Source organism: Malus sylvestris, chromosome 15 (assembly GCF_916048215.2).
Source record: "Malus sylvestris chromosome 15, drMalSylv7.2, whole genome shotgun sequence".
In the NCBI taxonomy this organism is placed as follows: Eukaryota; Viridiplantae; Streptophyta; class Magnoliopsida; order Rosales; family Rosaceae; genus Malus; species Malus sylvestris.
This window is the reverse complement of record NC_062274.1, coordinates 47692725-47713929: the sequence shown is the minus strand read 5'-3', so window position 1 is coordinate 47713929 and position 21205 is coordinate 47692725. Positions and strand designations below refer to the sequence as shown.

Genomic DNA, 21205 nt, shown 5'->3' with positions numbered 1-21205 from the left:
CCACCTCCAGTTGAAATCAGAAGGTCCACAAGAGCTCGGAAAACCACTGCAAGCAATGACTATGTGTACTTACAAGAGACTGAGTTCAATATTGGTGACATTGATGATCCTCTTACATATACTCAGGCAACTGAAAGTCCTCAAGCAGTTCTTTGGAACAATGCAATGAAGGATGAGTTAGATTCAATGTCCAAAAACCAGGTTTGGACATTGGTGGAATCCAACTCTGAAATTAGGCCAATAGGCTGCAAGTGGGTATATAAAACCAAAAGGGATGCTGCTGGAAGAATTGAAAGATATAAAGCAAGGTTGGTTGCTAAGGGGTTTACTCAAAGGGAGGGGATCGACTATAATGATACTTTCTCTCCAGTTTCCTCCAAAGACTCCATGCGAGTTATCATGTCTTTAGCTGCCTACTTCGATCTTGAATTACATCAAATGGATGTAAAAACCGCTTTTCTTAACGGAGACTTACAAGAGGCTATATACATGAAACAACCTGTTGGATTTGTTGAAAAGGGGAAAGAGAATTTGGTATGCAAGCTCAATAAGTCCATATACGGCTTGAAACAAGCATCAAGGCAATGGTACCTAAAGTTTGATCAAATTGTCTCTGCACAAGGTTTTGTAGAAAACAAACTGGATGATTGTATATACATTAAGTTCTCAGGTTCCGAGTTCATCTTCTTAGTACTTTATGTTGATGACATTCTCCTAGCTAGTTCATGTCCCCAATTGCTTCATAGCACTAAGAGAATGCTAAGTGATAACTTTGAGATGAAAGATCTTGGAGAAGCACATTATGTACTAGGAATAGAGATTGTTCGAGATAGGAAAAGGAGGCTCCTTGGTTTATCTCAAAAGGGGTACATTGACAGAGTGTTGGAGAAATTTCATATGGCAAGTTGCAATTGTGGTCAGGTTCCAGTCAATAAAGGTGACAAGTTTTCGAAGATTCAATGTCCAAGATCTGATTTGGAGGTGAAGAAAATGCAAGCTAAGCCTTATGCCTCGTTGATTGGAAGTCTTATGTATGCAACTATCTGTACAAGGCCTGATATTGCCTTCATAGTTGGTATGCTAGGACGATTTCAAGCAAATCCTGGAGAAGCACATTGGGTGGCAGCCAAGAAGGTTCTTCGATACTTGCAGAGAACCAAAACTCACATGTTAGTATATGGCCGAACTGATTCTTTGGAGCTCAGGGGGTATACAGACTCAGATTTAGCTGGAGATGTGGATGACAGGAAGTCCACATGGGGTTATATCTTCATACTCAATGGAGGGGCAGTTTCGTGGAAAAGTGCAAAGCAAACTATTATAGCCACATCAACTATGGAAGCTGAGTTTGTAGCCTGTTTTGAAGGCATGAAACAGGCAGCATGGTTGAAGAATTTTTTGACAGATTTAAAGATTGTGAATTCGGTTCAGAAACCAGTAACAATGTTCTGTGATAACAACTCGGCTATGTTTTTTGCTAAGAATAATAAAAGGACTTCAACATCTAGATTGATGGACGTGAAGTTTCTTAAGGTCAGAGAACAAGTCAAGAAAGGAGTTATTGAAGTACAGCACATTAGCACTACTATGATGATTGCTGATCCCTTGACTAAGGCACTGCCAATTGGAGAATTCAAGAAACATGTTTCTTCAATGGGAGTACTAGAAGGTTTTGATCAGTGGGAGTAATCACGTGTGTGTTAAAGGCTTGGGATTGCAGAAGTATATGTGTTTCAAGAACTGTATGTGCAATTCTGACAAGCTGAACTAAGGATGCTTTATGTTTTAACTTGCTTTAGTTAGTTTGTTAAGGTTGTTTGTGTTTTAATAAGTGTCCTTGTCTGCTACTCGATACTTTGGCTTTCAGGTGTTGAGGTATGGATACTGGACTGAGTTAGAATTTAGTTTCATGAGTAACTTTGAAAGAACAGTTTGTCTGTTTTTAAGTTTGTGGTTAATGATTTTATATAGTCAATTACTATGTTGCTTTTCTGTGAAGATTAATGTGTGTTGTGATCTTTTGAAAAGTGGGAGCATAATGTTTGACGGTTTATGTTAGTCATGAGTCATATTTACAAATTGAATATATGTGAGCCTTGAATTAATACTACAATTTGGTTGTGGTCTGAGATTCTTGGTTTCTATATTTTGAGATGTAATGGGACAGTGGTCATGATGGTTAAATCTTAGATGAGGTTATGTGATCACTTCTTATGATTGGTGACGGCAAGGTTTGATCTTTGTCTCATGTTCAAGTGGGAGAATGTAAGAATGTGAACATGAGATAAGATGATCGGATATTAGTTGTTTGAGTCCAATCCGAATAAGAAAGCCTCTAAGAAGATGGAATTCAGTTCTTGGCAGTAGAGGACTCTATTGCAGGGAAAAACTGATTTGAATTAGGAAGGCTTAAGTAGTTTTCCATAAGGATTTTAATAGGGAATCCATATTCTAATATGAGAAGGATATGTGTGTACATATATATATATATATATATATATATATATATATATATATATATGGCAATCTCTTCTCTGTGCTCTTTTGGAACTAAGCCCTATTCTTAGTTTGAGTGATAAATACCCTGACAGAGAGAAGAAGAATTGCTGTGCTTTTCAGGTTGATCGAGATCCACCATGACTGCATCAAACGGGAGTTCTACAGGTTAGTATAATTAGGTTTTATTTGGATTGATGTTTTGTGTCTACTTGGTTGTAGTTTAAGTAACTGAATCTTGCAGCTAGATTATGGTTTACAAACCCATCTCTCTCGTGTAAGTGATCACAGCTTTAACAAATGCATATATTATTTTCATTTCTTAAAAATTTTGATCTTTACATATTAGTACATGTGTTTTTGGTTTTTGGGAAAGAGTCAATTGGATGAAATTGATATTCCATCTGGGTAATTATTGCAAATTACATATTTTCCATGATCGGATTGCGCCACATTTCTTGCACATAGAACATCATAAATTTGGGTTTTTTGTGTGCTTCAGAAATTCATAATCTGGGTTGTTTGTGGCAAACAAGCTCCAATATATCAAGTGTCGTACACTATATCATCTGCCGCGGCATATTCAAGGCCCCCATGTGAGTGATCAGCCTAATTGTAGGCTAGAAGTTGCTAAATTAGATATAATTTGAATTGATCAATTGATCAGCTTAGACTTTTGTTGAGGAAAAATGAATGTGTTTCGGTTATGTTAATTTTCTCTTTATGTGCTTGAACTTGCTTCCGTATGCAGGTGGTGATGGATAATGGCATACTCCAAGTCACTGTTATGATCCTCTATTTCGATCACAATTAGTGATGTAATAGCAGACTAAATATGAGTATTAGGGAGTGATTAGTTATTGCCAGCTGGCAATTTGTTTTAGTGGAAACTTATATATAAGCTCATGCTTTGGATGTAAAAGTTAGAACAGAATTTTACAAAACAAATCAATACAAAAATATTGGAGCTCTGCTCCTTCTATCTTCCTCCTTCATTCTCATCTATGTGCAATAGTTAAGGTTTGAGTTAGGGTTTGAGATTTGGGTTCTAACAATGGTATCACCCATATCGATTCCTGGATTCCCTTCTGTGCACACCCGCCAATCCGCTGCTACTTGCGACGCTGCCTTGGAATCCCGTCTTGCTTCCTTGGAGGCTTGCGTCGCTGCTTTACCTTCCCTCATCACCGCTGCGATCGACCAGGCCTTCGCCGACTCTCTTACACAATTTCGTCACGACATGTTCTTTCGAGGTGCCGGGGAAGGTATCTCCACTCCTCTTGCGGGCGATCATCATGGTTCTCCTGCAATTGATCCGATCCAGCTAACTCGGCGGCCAATCTGTGCTGAAGGAGCCCAATCACAGCTTAGTATGTCGGCTGTCCAAGCTCCACCTCAACTCTCATCTTCACCGTTGTTGCAAGCACTTGCAACTTCGGCCGTTAAGCCACACTCGAAGGACTCCGATGCAGCTACAGTTTTGCTTCCGGAATCGAAAACAGGGATTCATGCTTCAACGATGACCTCTGCTCCGCGGCTACTTCATGAGCACTCGTTCCCCGATACCACAAAAACTGGATCCACGGTATTGCTTTTGTTTGGTGTAACTGCATGCTATACTGGTCATAGTGCGTTCGTCTATCATGCTTTCTTGAATGCTAAGTATGGCTGGGTTAATTGGTATTTTGTGGGAAAATTTGTGAAGAAAGATTTTTATGCCTTGGAACTGTTTGAGGAAATGTCTAAGAGACTGAATACATATAATATGTCTTTGAGTAGCAACCTGGATGCTTGGGATATTGTGGAGGATGTTGCAATTGCTTATGAATACAATAATATTACAATGAGAAATCAAATTCCAAAGAGTGAGCCTGCTTCTTTGAAGCCACTAACCTTGAATGAGTTCACTGAACTCATCAGATTAGAGATTGCAGTGAATGGGTATACCGAGGTCTTGACATTCATACTGGGTTCGTGGCAAGAAATCTTTCCAATGTCCAACTATAAAGATGATAAAGATGTGGCTAAGTTGAAGGAGATTGGAGAGAGTTTTATAATTGAGGGAAACCCAGAGTCATGTACTTCATGGTTATCAATGAGTGGGAAAGTATTAGCAACAGGAGATAAGTTGATGTATCTTCCTTGTGGGCTTGCTGCAGGTTCTTCTATTACAGTGGTGGGGTCATCCCATTATGCTCATGCGGAGTATGTGTCCCAGCTTGCAAAGTTGAGGTGGGGTGATGGAACAGTTATGGTCTTGCAGTTCATGGATGAGTTGCTAACCCATGGAGGACAACCATATGATAATATTGTTGTACTTGTTTGTCGTTATTTACCTAAAGATCTTGCAGCTAGTTTTACTGAGGAGAATGGGACTTTGGGTCATATCAATGCTATCAAACAGTTCCTCTGCTTATCACTGTTACACATCTGTGCGTTCACAGTCATGGCCATTTCCCAGCTTGACTATTCTATTTTCACCAGCTTGTTATCGAAATTGAATCAGGAATTGTGTCATAGGGTTGATGTACACCTCGATGCTGTTTTCTTTCCTAATTGCATAGCAAATGACCAGATTTTCCAGCAACCGGGTTGGTGTCACACTCTAACTGATCCTTGTGACAATATATCTTATCAAAGGGTTGTCTTCAATCAGAGGAACAAGTTCAATAAGAGGAATTATGCAATATGGTCTTTCAAGGTAGTAGAAGAAAATGGGAAGAGAAATGGGTTCAGGTTTGTTCATTTTGACAAAGAGGACTCAGCTATGTCTGCTGCTAGTGCTCTCAATGATATAATCAGTAAAGGGAATGACCTATATGTATCGATATTTGTTCAGAAAAGTAAGAATGATAACAGGCTCCGGATCTTTTCCAATACTCTAAACCCTGCGTTGTCTCAGGAAGTGGTCTGCTACAAGGGTCTGGAACTTGCTACAAATATTACAGAAGCATGTAACAATTGTGTTTTTGGTCAAATTGTGCTCTTGCTGGTGCACTCGTTCTCTGATACAACCATGATCAGGCTCTTGGAAGAATATGCTAACTTGAAAGGGCTTCAAGATGGACATTTCAGACAAGAAGGGGAAGTATTTGCAATGCTTAGCCATAAACACCGAAATGATCCTCTCAAAATCAGGGAAATCATTTCCATGGTTGCCAACAGTCTAACAAGTCTCCTGAATTTAGAGATTGAGTTCAAGATTCTTTTGCAGGATGGAACAATTACTGCTTCAATCTTATTTTTCTTGGTTTATGGAATGCATTTCAAGGAGCAATGGAAATCTCAGACAACACCATATGTGACTGTACCTGAGCAACATTGTGTAAGTCATCATGTTTTCTCTTATGTGATTGGTAAAAGATGGATTTTGGTAGAACTGGAGTTGCATCATAAGAAAACCGGCAGACGTATTCAGATGCTCACTTTTGGTAGTGAAGAGGTAATGGTATTCAGGCCAAATCTAAAAGTTGATGGTGCTAGTGTTTATGCATGGTTGTACGATTACGGACATATCTGCAGAGTCTGTCATAAGCTTAAAGTAATTTTGTTAGAAAATATGGCGCACATCAATGTATTGCTTGCTGCTGGTGTTATTTCATTTGGTTGCTGCTGGTGTTATTTCTTTGCCTGTTCTTCAGGAAGGATGTCCATCATATTTGTCCTTGCACGGTCTTTGCATATTTGTCTTACCGTGAGTGTAAGTTGGCAAAAGGAGCTGTTTAAATTTTGGGAACTTGATACTACTCAGCCACCTTATGTATTCAAATGCCAACTATACACCTTAACAGAGGTGATGAAGGACATGGTTGAAGCTTTGTGTTTGCTCAGGTCCTCTAAATCTTCCATGCATAATATTGGTGTTGCTTCTGACGGTTTAAAGTTCAATGATTTCAATGATTCAGAAAGAATTGCAGTTTTCAATATCCAATATAGGCTGGTCTCATCCATCAGCTTATTTCAGAAAATGGAGTTTTATGACAATCAGACATTAGGTGGTCCCAGTATCACTGAAAAAAGCTATGAGATGTGCTTCCACGAGGGGAAGATGACTGAGAAGGACATCATTCCCATGGGTGGCTTCCCTCACTGTGGTGTGGTGAAGGATGGCTACATTCGAAGCAATGAATGGTGTGTTGGACCTAAGAAGAGGATAGTTAATCTTCGGCAGTCTCTTCTCAATCAGACTGCTCGTCCTGCTCTTGAGGATATCAAGCTCAAAACCATCTCTAAGGCTATAATTCTTGGCAATGGTCCAATTGCTATAGTAGCTGCATTGGTTGAGAATCTTCTGGCAGGTTCCCTGGGAGCTGGCCCATTCTCTCCATTTGATGCTGCTAAGCACTTTTTGGCAACTACCATGGAAATTAAAATGATATCGTGCGTTGAAATTTATGAAGAAGCTACAGGTAACAAGTGCTCACTTACCAAGTTGTGGGGAGCTTCCATAACCAGTTCAGGAGTGTTGTCAGGCTCATCTCCTCAAGCTGTGAGCTACCTGCAGATTGTATTTGCAGTCTCTGCTGTTTCCCTTCTATTGCAAGACTCCTCTGCTCGTTCAAATAAGTTTTTCAATTTTCAACCTTGAGGACAAGGTTGTTCTTCAAGGGGGAAGTATTGTTATGATCCTCTATTTCGATCACAATTAGTGATGTAATAGCAGACTAAATATGAGTATTAGGGAGTGATTAGTTATTGCCAGCTGGCAATTTGTTTTAGTGGAAACTTATATATAAGCTCATGCTTTGGATGTAAAAGTTAGAACAGAATTTTACAAAACAAATCAATACAAAAATATTGGAGCTCTGCTCCTTCTATCTTCCTCCTTCATTCTCATCTATGTGCAATAGTTAAGGTTTGAGTTAGGGTTTGAGATTTGGGTTCTAACAGTCACCTTATCAAACCCAGATGGCATTGTCACTGGAATACGATATAATGGCATTGACAATTTGCTTGAACCTCTTAATAAGGAAACTAACAGAGGGTTCATGATCACCGTGTTTAGTTGCTTCTATTTTTGTCCCTCTTCCCCCTTCTCCTTCTTACTCTCGTCTTCTTCGTCGTTTAATATAATATATTTGGCCTTTGTTGTCTTTGAAGATTATGACTTTGGATTCCAATGATTGTGTAGTTATTGGGACCTTGTTTGGAGTGCACCAGGAAGTAAGGGAATATTTGATGTGTATGTATTTCCCCTCTTTTCTCTCTAGATATAATGGAGCAACTTTTTTACGTTATCTGATGGGGTGAAATTATCTGATAACTTTACAGGATAAAAGGTACAACTTTTAAGGTTATAGTGGAGAGTGAGGAACAGGTTGAGCTCTCATTTTCAAAAACATGGGATTGCTCTCTTGAGGGGAAATACGTTCCCCTAAATATAGACAAAAGGTCACTTCTGGATTCATACAAAGTTTCTATTCTTATGAGTACAGCCAATTCCAATTATACTTTAGGATCTAGCTTATTTAAACTGACTGTAACATTGTGATTCCTATTATTTCAAATGATAATGTTATCTGTATTTCATTTAGGTTTGTAATGCTTCGTGGTTCCTCGGGCTTCTACTCCTATGGCATTTACAAGCACCTGAAGGATTGGCCTGATTTCGACATTGGTGAAACCAGAATAACCTTTAAACTGAGAAAAGACAAGTAAACAAAATATACTTCTGCTTTCATATTGTTAGATACTATTTCTCATTTTTCACAGTGGTTTCTACCAAACTAATTATCAGAAGACATGATGTTGTTGCATACGAGACTATACTTTGTGTTCATTTTTGGGTAGGTGCAAACTAAGAATTAGTGTTTCGTTTCATTAGAACTCCGGGATTATGTAATTTGTAGTTATTAGAGTTCTCAGGATCAGTTATTTGCAGTATATTGTTTCTCTGTGTTTAACTATTCTGAAGTTGCCTATAAATAGATTTTTTACGTAATGCCGTTTCAAACTTGTAGTGAGAAAAAAAGTTTGTGTGTGTGTGTCTTACATTACCTAGTCAGCATATGCCATAACAAAAGGTTAGTAATAAATATTTTCTTTTTAGTATTTTAGCTTGCATATGAGTTATTAACAATGGTACAATTTGAGTTGATAGGTTCCAATACATGGCTGTATCAGACAACAGGCAGAGATACATGCCCCTACCTGATGACCGGTTATCAGAACGATGTCAAGCCCTTGCCTACCCAGAAGCTGTCCTACTTGTTGATCCCAAGATGAAAAGACCTTGCAGGAGAGGTAATTTGTCACAACTTCCTACTGTATATTACTGTGTTGGAGTTTCTTTCTGTTTTAGGGGTGATGGTGGCGTGGAACTATTGAGCCAATTTTCAAACATATTCTTCCATGTTATTTTACTATTGTCATTGGTTTTCTTGGTGGAAATAACCCGTTAGTGGGTCAAGATCTTTCTAAACTAAAGTTGTGAACTTTGAAGGCCATACACCTACTAAATAAGACTTTATTCTAACCTCTGTGAGGGTTGTAAGTGCGTTTCTTTCGTTATATTTTTGTTATGTATAGGTTATTTTCTTATAATTTCTTGAGCTGTAGGTGGATGACAAGTACCAGTACTCGTGTGACAGCCAAGATAATAAGGTTCATGGGTGGATATGCACCAACCCACCAGTTGGGTTTTGGCAGATCACGCCCAGTGATGAATTTCGATCTGGTGGACCTCTAAAACAGAACCTAACCTCACATGTTGGCCCTACCACTCTTGCTGTATGTGATTATTCTTGCTCATCAGAGATGTTGGTATAACTTTGGGACATTAGTTTGATTTTGACCTTTCTATTGGTGTCATCAGATGTTTCTTAGTAGTCATTATGCGGGACAAGATCTGGTGCCAAAATTTAGAGGTGGTGAACCATGGAAGAAGGTTTTCGGCCCTGTTTTTATCTATCTCAATTCTTCCACAATTACAGATGATCTGTTTTGGCTATGGGAGGATGCTAAAATACAGGTTTGTGGTAGAAAACAACCCCGCTTTCCTTCTAAAGATGGAAAATTAGGAAAGTTTTTAATTAAAAATTGCTGACACAAACTGGCATTCAGATGATGACAGAAGTACAAAGCTGGCCATATAGTTTCTCCGCATCTGAGGATTTTCAAAAGTCCAGTCAACGGGGTAATGTGAGTGGTAGACTACTTGTCTTGGACAGGTTCAAATTTAGATACGCTTGTTTGTATTATTAGTTTTATCTTATGGTGTGCACCATTAATTACTAAATCGTAGTATTGAAAACGTAATTTGCTGGCATGTACTATCAGTTTCACAGTGAAACTTTCACTTCTTTTCTCTCTTTATTTGAAAACTTCATTTGAAATTAATTGATTAACAGAGTAAACTGTCGATTTGCCCCCTAAACTTTCACCGAACTTTCGATTTCCCCCCTGAACTTTTCGATTGGAAAATTTCCCCCCTGAACTAATTTTTTTAGCCAATTTGCCCCCTACCGTTAGTTTTTCAAACATTCCATCCAAATTTCTGTTAAGTGAGACCATGTGCACAACATATGAGGGTAGATAAGTCATTTCACTCTTAAAAATGATTAAAAAACTGAAAATAAATTTAAAAAAAAAAATTCCCTCTATTTTTTACCTCTACCGCCGATCTCCTTGTACCCACCATTACCACCTCCTCCCACCCCTGAGACCCATCAACCACCATATCCGGTCCTCCCCCTTCCCACACACACAGACTCCTCATTCCCCTCTCTATTTGTTATTCTACGAACAATGCAAGGAACGAAGAAAGTGGGAAGAGAGAGAGAGAGAGATTTGTGATGCAGGAAGAGGGTTGGGTCATTGGGGTAGCAGAGGGTGGGGCCAAATCAGGGAGTGGGGTTACAGTTGAGGGAGATGAGGGTAGGGGGAGGATGTCGTAGGGGTGGGTGATGGGGGTGCGGAAAGGAAGTGGTGGTGGCTGGGGTTTTTGTATTTTTTTCTTTTTTCTTTTCTTCGATCTGTTTTTGTTTAATCATTTTTTTTAATAATGTAAAATTACTAGAATGTTCATGCCATGAAGACAATAACACCGTATGTCATTTTTTATACATAGGAATGAGTGAAAAATAAAATTGAGGATATGAATTAGAGGGAAATTTTCAGTTTTTTAATCATTTTTAAGAGTGAAATGACTTAACTACCCTCATATGTTGTGCACATGGTCTCACTTAACAGAAATTTGGATGGAATGTTTGAAAAACTAACGGTAGGGGGCAAATTGGCTAAAAAAATTAGTTCAGGGGGGAAATTTTCCAATTGAAAAGTTCAGGGGGGAAATCGAAAGTTCGGTGAAAGTTTAGGGGGCAAATCGACAGTTTACTCTTGATTAACATGAGTGGATGATAACTTAATTTCCAAATATCAAATCATGGCTCTCATTGCCAGAAAGAGAATAACAAAACTAATGGTCGGTTATGTCTTTTTTTATTTTCATGAAAATTTTTCCCGAGTATGCATAAATTGATCTGTCTTTGTAATTACAATGTCCAGGTACATAAGTAAAGAATACACACCTGCGAATGGTGCTTATGTTGGTCTTGCCCCACCAGGAGATGCAGGATCATGGCAAAGAGAATGCAAGGTGAATTTTGTGAACCTCTATTTGAATCTTGGGCTGCACAATGTTTGCTGATTAGCTATGTGCTACGTCGAAGAAAATTTATGGTTTTTGATTTTTTATGATTATGTTAATTAATTTGAAATCTAGGTAGGGTTCTATTCTTTAATATAGCTGGGCTTCACTACAGGTCACAGTCACATAGCAGTGGGAAATTATTCCACATTCGTGGTTTTTGTGTTAAACCTCTCACTGTGACCACAAAAATTTATCTTGTATCTTATTAAATCCTTACGTTCTCAGTCAATCGCATGTCCACCCTATAATAAAGAACCTGCAAGATCCTAAGTTTTATTTTCTTTCCGAGGAAACTTTCTTTCCTCTGAAATGATGCTTAACCAGAAATAATAAAACTCACGGTTTCTGAGGAGCATGCTGAGATATGTTGCATCATGATAACACTATACTGAGCTGCTTTTTCATATGATTTGTGTAAGGAAAAGTTTTGAGTGATCTATTTTATGACATAGAATATGCTGTTGATTCACGCCCTTTTGTTATATCTCTTAGTATTGAAATTATATGAAGTAATTAGACTGGTAAAACCATATTATATACTATATCTATATGTACCAAAACACAATTCAAATTCCATAAGTCAATCTCTAAAGACATCCTTATATGGTTATCAAACTTCTTAGGACTATCAATTCTGGACAAGGGCAGATGACCATGGCTACTTTTCTATTAACAACGTGCGTACTGGCACTTATAATCTTTATGCATGGGTACCTGGTTTTATTGGAGATTACCGGTATGATGCTGTCATTAATATAACATCAGGTATGTTTTTTTCAACTTCTGCGAACTTCCTAAATTCTTAATTCGATTGTTTTTCATAAATCTTTTTTAGCTCTCTTTTCCATTCTTGCACATTTTGGTTTCATAACTTTTGCTACAGGTTCTTTTATCGAAATGGGTGATCTTGTGTATGAACCTCCAAGAGATGGGCAAACATTGTGGGAAATAGGCATTCCTGATTGTTCTGCTGCAGAGTTTTATGTTCCTGATCCTCATCCAAAGTATATCAACAGACTTTTCATAAATCATCCTGACAGGCAAGCCTTCTTTTGTTGTAATGTTAAAGAGTTGATTGTTTGTGGATCTTCATAATGCCGTATGAATGTGATCAAAACTAGCCTTCTGTACTCGTAACGTGCAAGTGGTGGAAAATTTTCTGTATCACCTTATATGTGGCTTTTATTCATTTAAAACGATCCATCAGCCAAATTGAGGACATATGTTTTTCTTTGATGCAAACGATAGTGGGTGAGGGGGGAAACAAACCTAGATAGGAGTAGGACCTCAATAAAGTATCTATATTAATGCTTAAGAGGTCGGTAATAACTTCTTTTATTACAATCTTCACATTGTCCTTCTGGCAGGTTCAGGCAATACGGGCTCTGGAACGGATATGCTGAATTATATCCTGATGAAGACTTGGTTTACATTGTCGGTGTTAGTGATTACGCTAAAGATTGGTTCTTTGCTCAGGTTCCCAGGTATGGTTCTTTACTTCTTTTGAATAATAACCGTCATTGTGAAAATCATAATGAAGATGTCACTCGTTTGGCTACCTGGTGCTTAAAGTTCTCATGTACTGCAGGAAAACAGACAACGGACATGAAGGAACAACATGGCAGATTAAGTTTGAACTGAAAAATGTGGATCGGAACAGTTGCTATAAATTGCGAGTTGCAATTGCATCTGCAACTCTTGCTGAATTGCAGGTAAAGTACATCATGATTTTTTTCATTAGTAGATTATAAATCATACTGATCTATCTTTCCTTTTCTTTTCGTAAGGTTCGGATTAACAATCCAGATTCAAGGCGACCTCTATTTACTAGTGGATTGATAGGGAGGGATAACTCGGTTGCAAGACATGGAATCCATGGGATTTACTGGCTGTACAACATTAACGTACCAGGCGCTCAGCTTGTTGAGGAGAATAATACTTTCTTCTTTAGACAACCAAGATGCACCAGTCCTTTCCAAGGGATTATGTACGATTATATACGATTTGAAGGTCCGCCTCCTTGTAATTGCAGTTCATCTTAGATTCAAGTTCATATGTTTGTATCAGCGTGTGTAATATTTCATGTACATACATCTACATACATACAAAAAGGTCGTATCCAGTGCACAAGGCTCCCGCTTTACGCAGGGTCTGGGAGAGGTGAATGTCGGCTAGCCTTACCCCCATTTGTATGTTAAACGAGTTGAACTTGAACAAAATGTTATGCTCGTTAGAAAAATGAGATGAGCGTTCAGCTCACAAAACTTGTGAGCAGCTCGTATTGTTTATGTTGGATACGAAGTCATTTTAAAGTATTTAACTTATTATTTTGTGCACACTCTTGCAACGTTAATATCAACAGTTTTGTTATGTTTATTGTATTAGGTTTTATTGAAAATTAAATCGGACTAAACAAAAGCTTGAGTTTGTTTAAAGAATGAGCTTCAAAAAATTATCAGAGTTGATCAGCTTGAGCTTGCGATTATGAGCTTTTTTCCGAGCTTGAGCATGAATAATATTGGCTAAAGTTACGCTAATCTCGGGGTTTTAATTAGTGCAGTTTCTAGTTAGACTTCTTGTGTTGTTTTTGTTTTCATCAAAATGTTGGAACACTAATTGTAAATGATTTGATCCCAGAATCCTATCCCTATAAATTAGTTATCAATCCTTTCAAGTTCAACAAAAGAAGTAAAAGTATTCGTACAACAAAGTTATATGTGATAAGAGCGGTGGCCTAGAAAGCGAGCGAATCTTGCACGCCTAACAATTAAGCAATAGTGCCGACTAAGTAACCATATATAATATATATGTTACACAAATGAAAGCTGGAAAAGCTTTGCTTTGTTTTTAGTCCAAGTAAACTACTCTACTCTCTACGTATGTATTCTTATAATTATCCCTTTATATCTTGCTTTTTAGTAATCAGATTATTTTTTATAAATTAATTAATTGATTAATTTCTTTTAGAGGGTCAGTGCTATAAAACTGTATTGAAATAAGTTCCAGAAATCAGCTCGATCGATCATCCATCATGGCACCTATTGGGGTTGAATTGCTTGTTCAAGATCACCATGTAAATTACCTGATAAAATCTGCAGTGCAATTTTTCTTAACTTTCTGCTTGATAGTTTGATAAATCTGTAGGCAGGAATGCATGCATGTTTTGGTTTGGTTTGAAACTTTTTCATGGTGAACTGAATTGCAGGTAATGATGGATAATGGGATTCTCCAAGTGACGCTATCAAAGCCAGAGGGAATCGTGACTGGAATTCGATACAATGGCATCGATAACTTGCTTGAAATTCGTAACGATGAATCTAACAGAGGGTATTTTCACAACTTACAACAGTCATCACTTAGAATTCTCAGTGTCCCTTGATATATGTTTCATTTATTTATTATGTAGTTAATTTGAATGGAAAATATTGTAGGTACTGGGACCTTGTTTGGAACTCAGCTACTACTGGAACAACAGGAATATTTGATGTGTACGTCCGATATATTGTTACCCTCTTTATAGTATAATCAGAACATCACACAATGTATTTCTCAATTATGTGTCCTAATATATCATGGTATAATCTCTAATTTTAAAACAACTGAGTATGAAATGACCATGAATTTCACTACGGGCCACTTAATTGCCTTCTTTTTCTTTTTTGATTGAGGAACTTGGGATTAGAATACTTCCAATGCTGAGAAAAGATCATACCATTACCACTAGCCTCGTCGAGACCTAGTTGGCTGGTACATAGTTTGAAACTTATATAAGCTAATTAATATGACTTATTACATGAGATATATATAGCTCCTCTCTGTAACAAGAGACCTTTGTTAGCAGGGATCTCATTCTACTATTGCAAAATGGGGACAATAAGGCTCTGGTAGAGCAGAAAAGGGAAACAGTGAAATATATAATAGGTCCTATATGGTTAATACATAGTCACCTATGGTCCTATACCTATCCCATTTTTGCTACAGAATTCCTGCTAACAAGCTGCTCCCTCGACAACAATATTAAGTTATAATTTCGATTATTATGTCCGTATTCTATTTGAACAAACCATACTCTGTTTGAACAAAGTCACACATTATTGAAACAATTTGCATGCAGGATCAAAGGAACAAGCTTTACGATTATAATGGAAAATGAAGAACAGGTGGAGCTCTCTTTCACAAGAACTTGGGATCCCTCTCAAGAGGGCAAACTCGTACCCTTGAATATTGATAAAAGGTCCTCATTGGCCTATACATATTTATTGCCAATGCATCAAGTGTATATAAGATAAGATCTTGAAATTTATAATATATGATGATCATATGTAAATTTGTAGGTTCATTATGCTTCGAGGTTCTTCAGGCTTCTATTCCTACGCCATTTACGAGCACTTGAAGGACTGGCCTGCTTTCGAGCTTGGAGAAACCAGAATTGCCTTCAAACTCAGAAAAGACAAGTACACAAATTCCTCAATTTTTTCTATATAAAAGCTAACCAAGTAATAACTTTATATGGAGCTAATCACTCGTACTGTCCCACTCCATAATATTTCTTATAATTTGAAAGGATCAAATTTTAGGTCATCATTGAAAGAAATCATGCAAAAGTTCACCCAAATATGAAACTATTTAGTTATCAAATTGTCATCTAATAAATAGGCGAATACAATGTGTTGACAAACAATGAAATGTTCAGAATCGATTTATGGTTACAGTTAATCTAGTTGACGGTTTATGTGGAATTTTGGATAAAAAGGTTCCACTACATGGCCATGGCGGACAATAGGCAGAGATACATGCCCTTGCCTGACGACCGTTCACCACCGAGAGGCCAAGCCCTGGCCTATCCGGAGGCCGTTCTTCTTGTCAACCCTGTGGAGCCGGAGCTTAAAGGAGAAGTAACAATATTTCCTACCTACATATATTTTCTCATTAAATCTTCTATTTTACTTTAGAAAAAAATTATGAAATAAAACTTATTTTTTAAGATGACAAACTAATTATTTACCCTGGTTAATTGATACTTAATTAATCAGGTGGATGATAAGTACCAATATTCATGTGACAACAAGGATAATAAGGTTCATGGATGGATATGCACCGAGCCGCCAGTGGGGTTCTGGCAAATTACCCCGAGCACTGAGTTTCGATCTGGTGGACCCTTTAAGCAGAACCTCACTTCCCATGTTGGCCCCACCACCCTTGCTGTAAGTAGACCCAAAACTCAACCACTGTCACATTTGTTACAGCCTAACGTTTTTCACACTTCAAACTTATGAATCTTGAAATTTATTTCAATATTGGTGGAGAAGTAAAATCTATCATCATAGGATATAAGGTTTCCATAACATTGCTAATAATTTTGAATTGTACGATCAGATGTTTCTAAGTGCACATTATGCTGGAGAAGATTTGGTGCCAAAATTTGCAGCGGGTGAGGAATGGAAGAAAGTTTTTGGGCCAGTTTTTATGTATGTTAATTCCGCATATGAAGGAAATGACCCACTTTCGTTATGGGAGGATGCTAAATCACAGGTTTAATTTACATTAATTAACAGCAATATTAACCAAATTTTGTTTAATTTTCTTTCATACTCTATATATACACATATATAAATCACATGAATGGTGATGACTGCATATAATTTAGAGTGAAGTTTCATTAATTTGAACGGAAATGATTTTCACTTGCCTATTTTCTCTCCTACAAACTCCCGTTTATTCCCCTTTTTTTGGATTGAGTAAATCCACGAAGAATGATCAGGGACATGTGCAGAAATCATTCTCCTTTATTTTAACTAATCAAATTGATGAGTAGTATTGCTTTTGCAGATGGAGATGGAAGTCCAGTGCTGGCCCTACAGCTTCCCAGCATCTGAGGAATTTCCCAAGTCATACCAACGGGGTAATGTTAGGGGCAGACTACTTATTCAAGATAGGTACATAACTATACGTATTAATTATTTTAGTCATGTCTTAATATTTTTTGTAATTAGCTTGTATTCCAAAACTATGGACACTAAACATGTTTCCGTTTTTAATTTTGGTTATTGTGATATCCAACATCAAGATACATTAGCAACGATTATATATCTGTCAATGGTGCGTATGTTGGGTTAGCCCTGCCAGGAGACATTGGATCGTGGCAAAGAGAATGCAAGGTGATTGAATTCTACATGTTCAAATTAAGTTCAAACATATAGTTCTCAACTTAATTTGCTCTTAATCTCACATTTTATTACAAGTCAGGACTATCAATTCTGGACCACAACTGATGAAGACGGCTACTTTTGCATCAATGGGATACGCACGGGCGATTATAATCTGAATGCATCAGTCCCTGGTTTTATTGGAGATTATCATTACGATGTTGTTATGACTATAACCTCAGGTGGTCCAACTAATTCCCTAATGTTAATTTGTAGGGCTCTCTTCTTTCATTTTGCCTATCAGCTACTAAAGTGTTGAAAAGAAAAAAGGAAATTAACAGTGCAAGCAATGTAGGTTGTGACATTGATATGGGTGATCTTGTATATGAGCCTCCCAGAGATGGCCCTACTTTATGGGAAATAGGCATTCCGGATCGTTCTGCTGCAGAGTTTTATGTTCCCGACCCTAATCCAAAGTACATTAACAAACTCTTCGTCAATCATCCTGACAGGTTAGCTTAGTTATATGCTCCTTGCTGTTATTCATACTTATACGCATATATTTTTCAAGTACCAGCAAATCACAGTCTGGCATGTATACACAAAAATATTATGAAAAATTACAAGAATGATTTGTGTCGGACTGTGATTTTGAAGAAATGAGGAACGACTGGATAGAAGATATGAACTAAGATTTCATTTGGCAGGTTTAGGCAGTATGGACTGTGGGAAAGATACTCAGAGTTATATTCTGATCAAGACTTGGTTTATACCGTTGGTGTCAGTGACTACAGCAAAGACTGGTTCTTTGCTCAGGTTACCAGGTGTCAATTCTTCCATCCCATACTATATATAATCGATTTTTCTTGATCGACAAGCAATTTGTACGGGTATCATATCTAGCACTAGAAGCAAGAATACCGATTGACCAGTATATCGGCGTAAAACTTATGGCATTTTATTGTTGATTACCATATGTATAGGAAAAATGAAGACAATAAATATCAAGGAACTACTTGGCAAATTAAATTCAATCTTGACAATTTAGACCAAACTGGTTCCTACAAGCTGAGAGTAGCGCTTGCTTCTGCAACTTTTTCTGAATTGCAGGTATATTTCACAACTCACTATTTAATTGTAATTTCATGATTAACGTCATGCATGTATATTAACATATAAATATTTTTTATGTGCGGATAATGTTATATTATCAGACTTGTATTACTAGATAGATGCTTAAATTGTAAGTAGGCCTGGTGTGTTCAGAACATAATCAACTTTGTTACCAAATCCACACTAATGTTTTGAGGTGGTTTGGCAAGAACATATTTTTTTTTTAAATTTTGCTTTAACTAGTGAATATTAATTATATATGTTATATATATAGGTTCGGGTGAATGATCCAAAGGCAAATCGCCCTCTATTCACGAGCGGGATGATAGGGAGAGATAACTCAATAGCAAGGCATGGAATCCACGGGCTTTATTGGCTTTACAATGTGGACGTACCAAGCTCTCGGCTTGTCGAGGGAGACAATATAATCTATTTGACGCAACCAAGAAGCACAGGCCCTTTCCAGGGCATTATGTATGATTATCTTCGCTTTGAAGGTCCCCCATCTCCAAGCTCCAAATGATAGATTACCTGCACTGCACCTTTTAGAATATTAAAACATTTCTTTTATGGTTAATCAGATTGTACTTATACTTTATAGCATGACCTGAGATAACTTTATTAAATAGTAAAAAGCATCCTTGGATGGTTGTCCATATTTCTTAGGAACCCAGAAATACGACAATTCCAAATCGAAGCCACCACCAATTTCATCTTGTCCTCACGAGTTTAAAACATCTAGCCTTGTCACAAATCTCATACCTACTTGTTGGGATCGAAACTCAAGCAGACCACGAGTTTTTCGACCATTTTCTGGCAACATGGCAAACAATCAAGGGTCAAGACCACCACCACTGGACTCGCATCGAGGGTGGGAACAAAGGCCAGTCATTAATGCTGGTGTTTTGTTGGATGAATTTTTTAGGATTTGCTCACTATATGTACACGAAATGCACATGATATGCTTATAGAAATTAGCCAATCCAAAAACCCTGAGCTCACAGCTCTCTCTTCGAAATCAGAAAAATGACATCATCACCTGTCTATATACACTATATGCACACCACATGCACATCATATGTATAGTACATGCACATGATATGCACAGAACTGGAGATCGCGCAACGAGCTGCTTTTCACATTAATAAGAAAATTTAACGGCAACCTATTAGTATAGTGGATACAATTAATACATAATTGTTACGTATATAAGGCTACAATGGCAGTTTGAAAAGTCGTGTTACGTATATCAATCACCGCTTAACCGTGCACATGGAAAACATGATACTCGTTGTCGTTATTTCATGGACATGCATAATCCTTAATGTCCTCTAAACTTTTTCTTAATTTAGTTTTTCGCCGAGGTCAATTAGGTTGGGGTTATACTCGCTAAATTTTGGGGCACAATATATGTGCATCATAACTAGTGAACATTCTCGCTTCTCATATTAAGATGTAGCCATGCACACCATATGCATATTACGGAAAAATTTCCACAAATTTCTGCAATTAGACACTTGAATCAGAAATTGTTCCATCCCAGTTTTTTAGCACGTCAAAACCCGAAATTTATTCCACCCATAGGCCCCAACATGAAGCACAAACCCTAATTTAACTTCTAAGTATTAATTCATCTTACAAACAACCCATTTATAATCATTGATGAAGGAACTTTGAACTAAACCATGTACCTTACTATGCCTATCGAAGCTTCAGTCGTCGGGAAAAATGGAACTTTCTAGCCAAAACAAAAAATATGGTACAAAACCCAGCTTACTCTTCTCACCTCTCTCTCTCTCTCGCATCTTTTTGTTCAAAATCAGAGTATGAGGTCAACCCAAAACCTAGCTCACTCTTCTCATCTCTTTTTTGACTTCCCTTTCTTCGAAAGCGGAGATCAAAGATCTGAGCTCAACCCATAAACCCATAGCTCATAGAGCTCTCTCAACATCCCTCTCTTCTGAATGAGAAAAGTGATGCAATGGGCTTCTAATTTTTAGTATTTATATGTGGGTATTTTAGTAATTCTGTTTTGTGCATGGTGTGCATGGATTGTGCATAGTTGCTTTGTTTAATTTCTTTCCCAAGATTAAGAAATTGTCCCATTTTGGGGTATTTTCCTAATTTCTTTGCTTTTCCCATCTCAATTTCGTTTCCTTGGTTTCTTGGTTCAAATCCCCTGCTATGCTTCTCCATAATTCTAATTCTCTCTTGCCTTTGTTTAATCAACTTAATGTTTGTTTCATTAGTAGGTTAAGTTGTTAGTTGTAAGTTATTAAGGGGAGAAGGATCAGTAGGATCGATCCCGCACCAGAGTGCATAAGCATGATTATTTTCTACTTATAATCAAAGCATGCAATAAATCAAGTCTCTTTAAATCCTTCTTGAAGAAATCGACTATCAAGTCATCCTCTGTAAAGGAACTCTTAGTCAATATTTGGGCTACCATCGTAACCTGCTGGATCTTATGCTTCTTCTCACAATTGGTAACGCTACGAGCCTCTGGTTTAGCCAAGATCTTGTTAATCTTGATCGTCTTTTGTGAATGTTCATTCCCTGCATCCTAATCTTTGATATTTTAGATGGCCTTTTTGGCCCATACTTTATGCAATGGCCTTTCTTCTCATAAAGATGGTTGCGCCAATAAATGAACTTACCGATATTATCAAAATATGATGCATGAATGCACAATACTTTTTTCTTTTTTATTCCGTTTGTTTGGATCACTCTTTAGTGATGACAGCCTTCTCAGTCAAGGCTTGTCCTTCACTTCTCGAAGTATTTGGTAGATAGGGATGGT

At 37.5% G+C, this 21205-nt stretch overlaps 1 protein-coding gene across 5 annotated transcripts; it reads left to right on the top strand.

Annotated features, from left to right (window-relative positions):
- Positions 1–8031: 8031 nt before the first annotated feature.
- LOC126603891 (probable rhamnogalacturonate lyase B) lies at positions 8032–19063 on the top strand. 5 transcript variants are annotated; one of them, XM_050270902.1, is made up of 24 exons: positions 8032–8150; positions 8597–8739; positions 9055–9225; positions 9311–9466; positions 9559–9665; positions 11002–11092; positions 11770–11911; positions 12030–12186; positions 12514–12630; positions 12735–12858; positions 14352–14473; positions 14578–14634; positions 15261–15380; positions 15481–15600; positions 15900–16041; positions 16180–16350; positions 16523–16678; positions 16976–17082; positions 17214–17304; positions 17393–17534; positions 17648–17804; positions 18000–18116; positions 18276–18402; positions 18680–19063. In XM_050270902.1, the coding sequence occupies exons 4-24, from the start codon at positions 9311–9313 to the stop codon at positions 18926–18928; spliced, it is 2772 nt and encodes a 923-aa protein (XP_050126859.1). In that variant the 5' UTR covers positions 8032–8150; positions 8597–8739; positions 9055–9225; the 3' UTR covers positions 18929–19063. The 5 variants fall into 5 exon arrangements, with proteins under 5 accessions (XP_050126859.1, XP_050126861.1, XP_050126860.1 ...); XM_050270904.1 differs by having other exon boundaries at positions 8059–8150; positions 8631–8739; XM_050270903.1 differs by lacking the exon at positions 8032–8150 and adding an exon at positions 8457–8519.
- The last annotated feature ends 2142 nt before the right edge of the window (positions 19064–21205 follow it).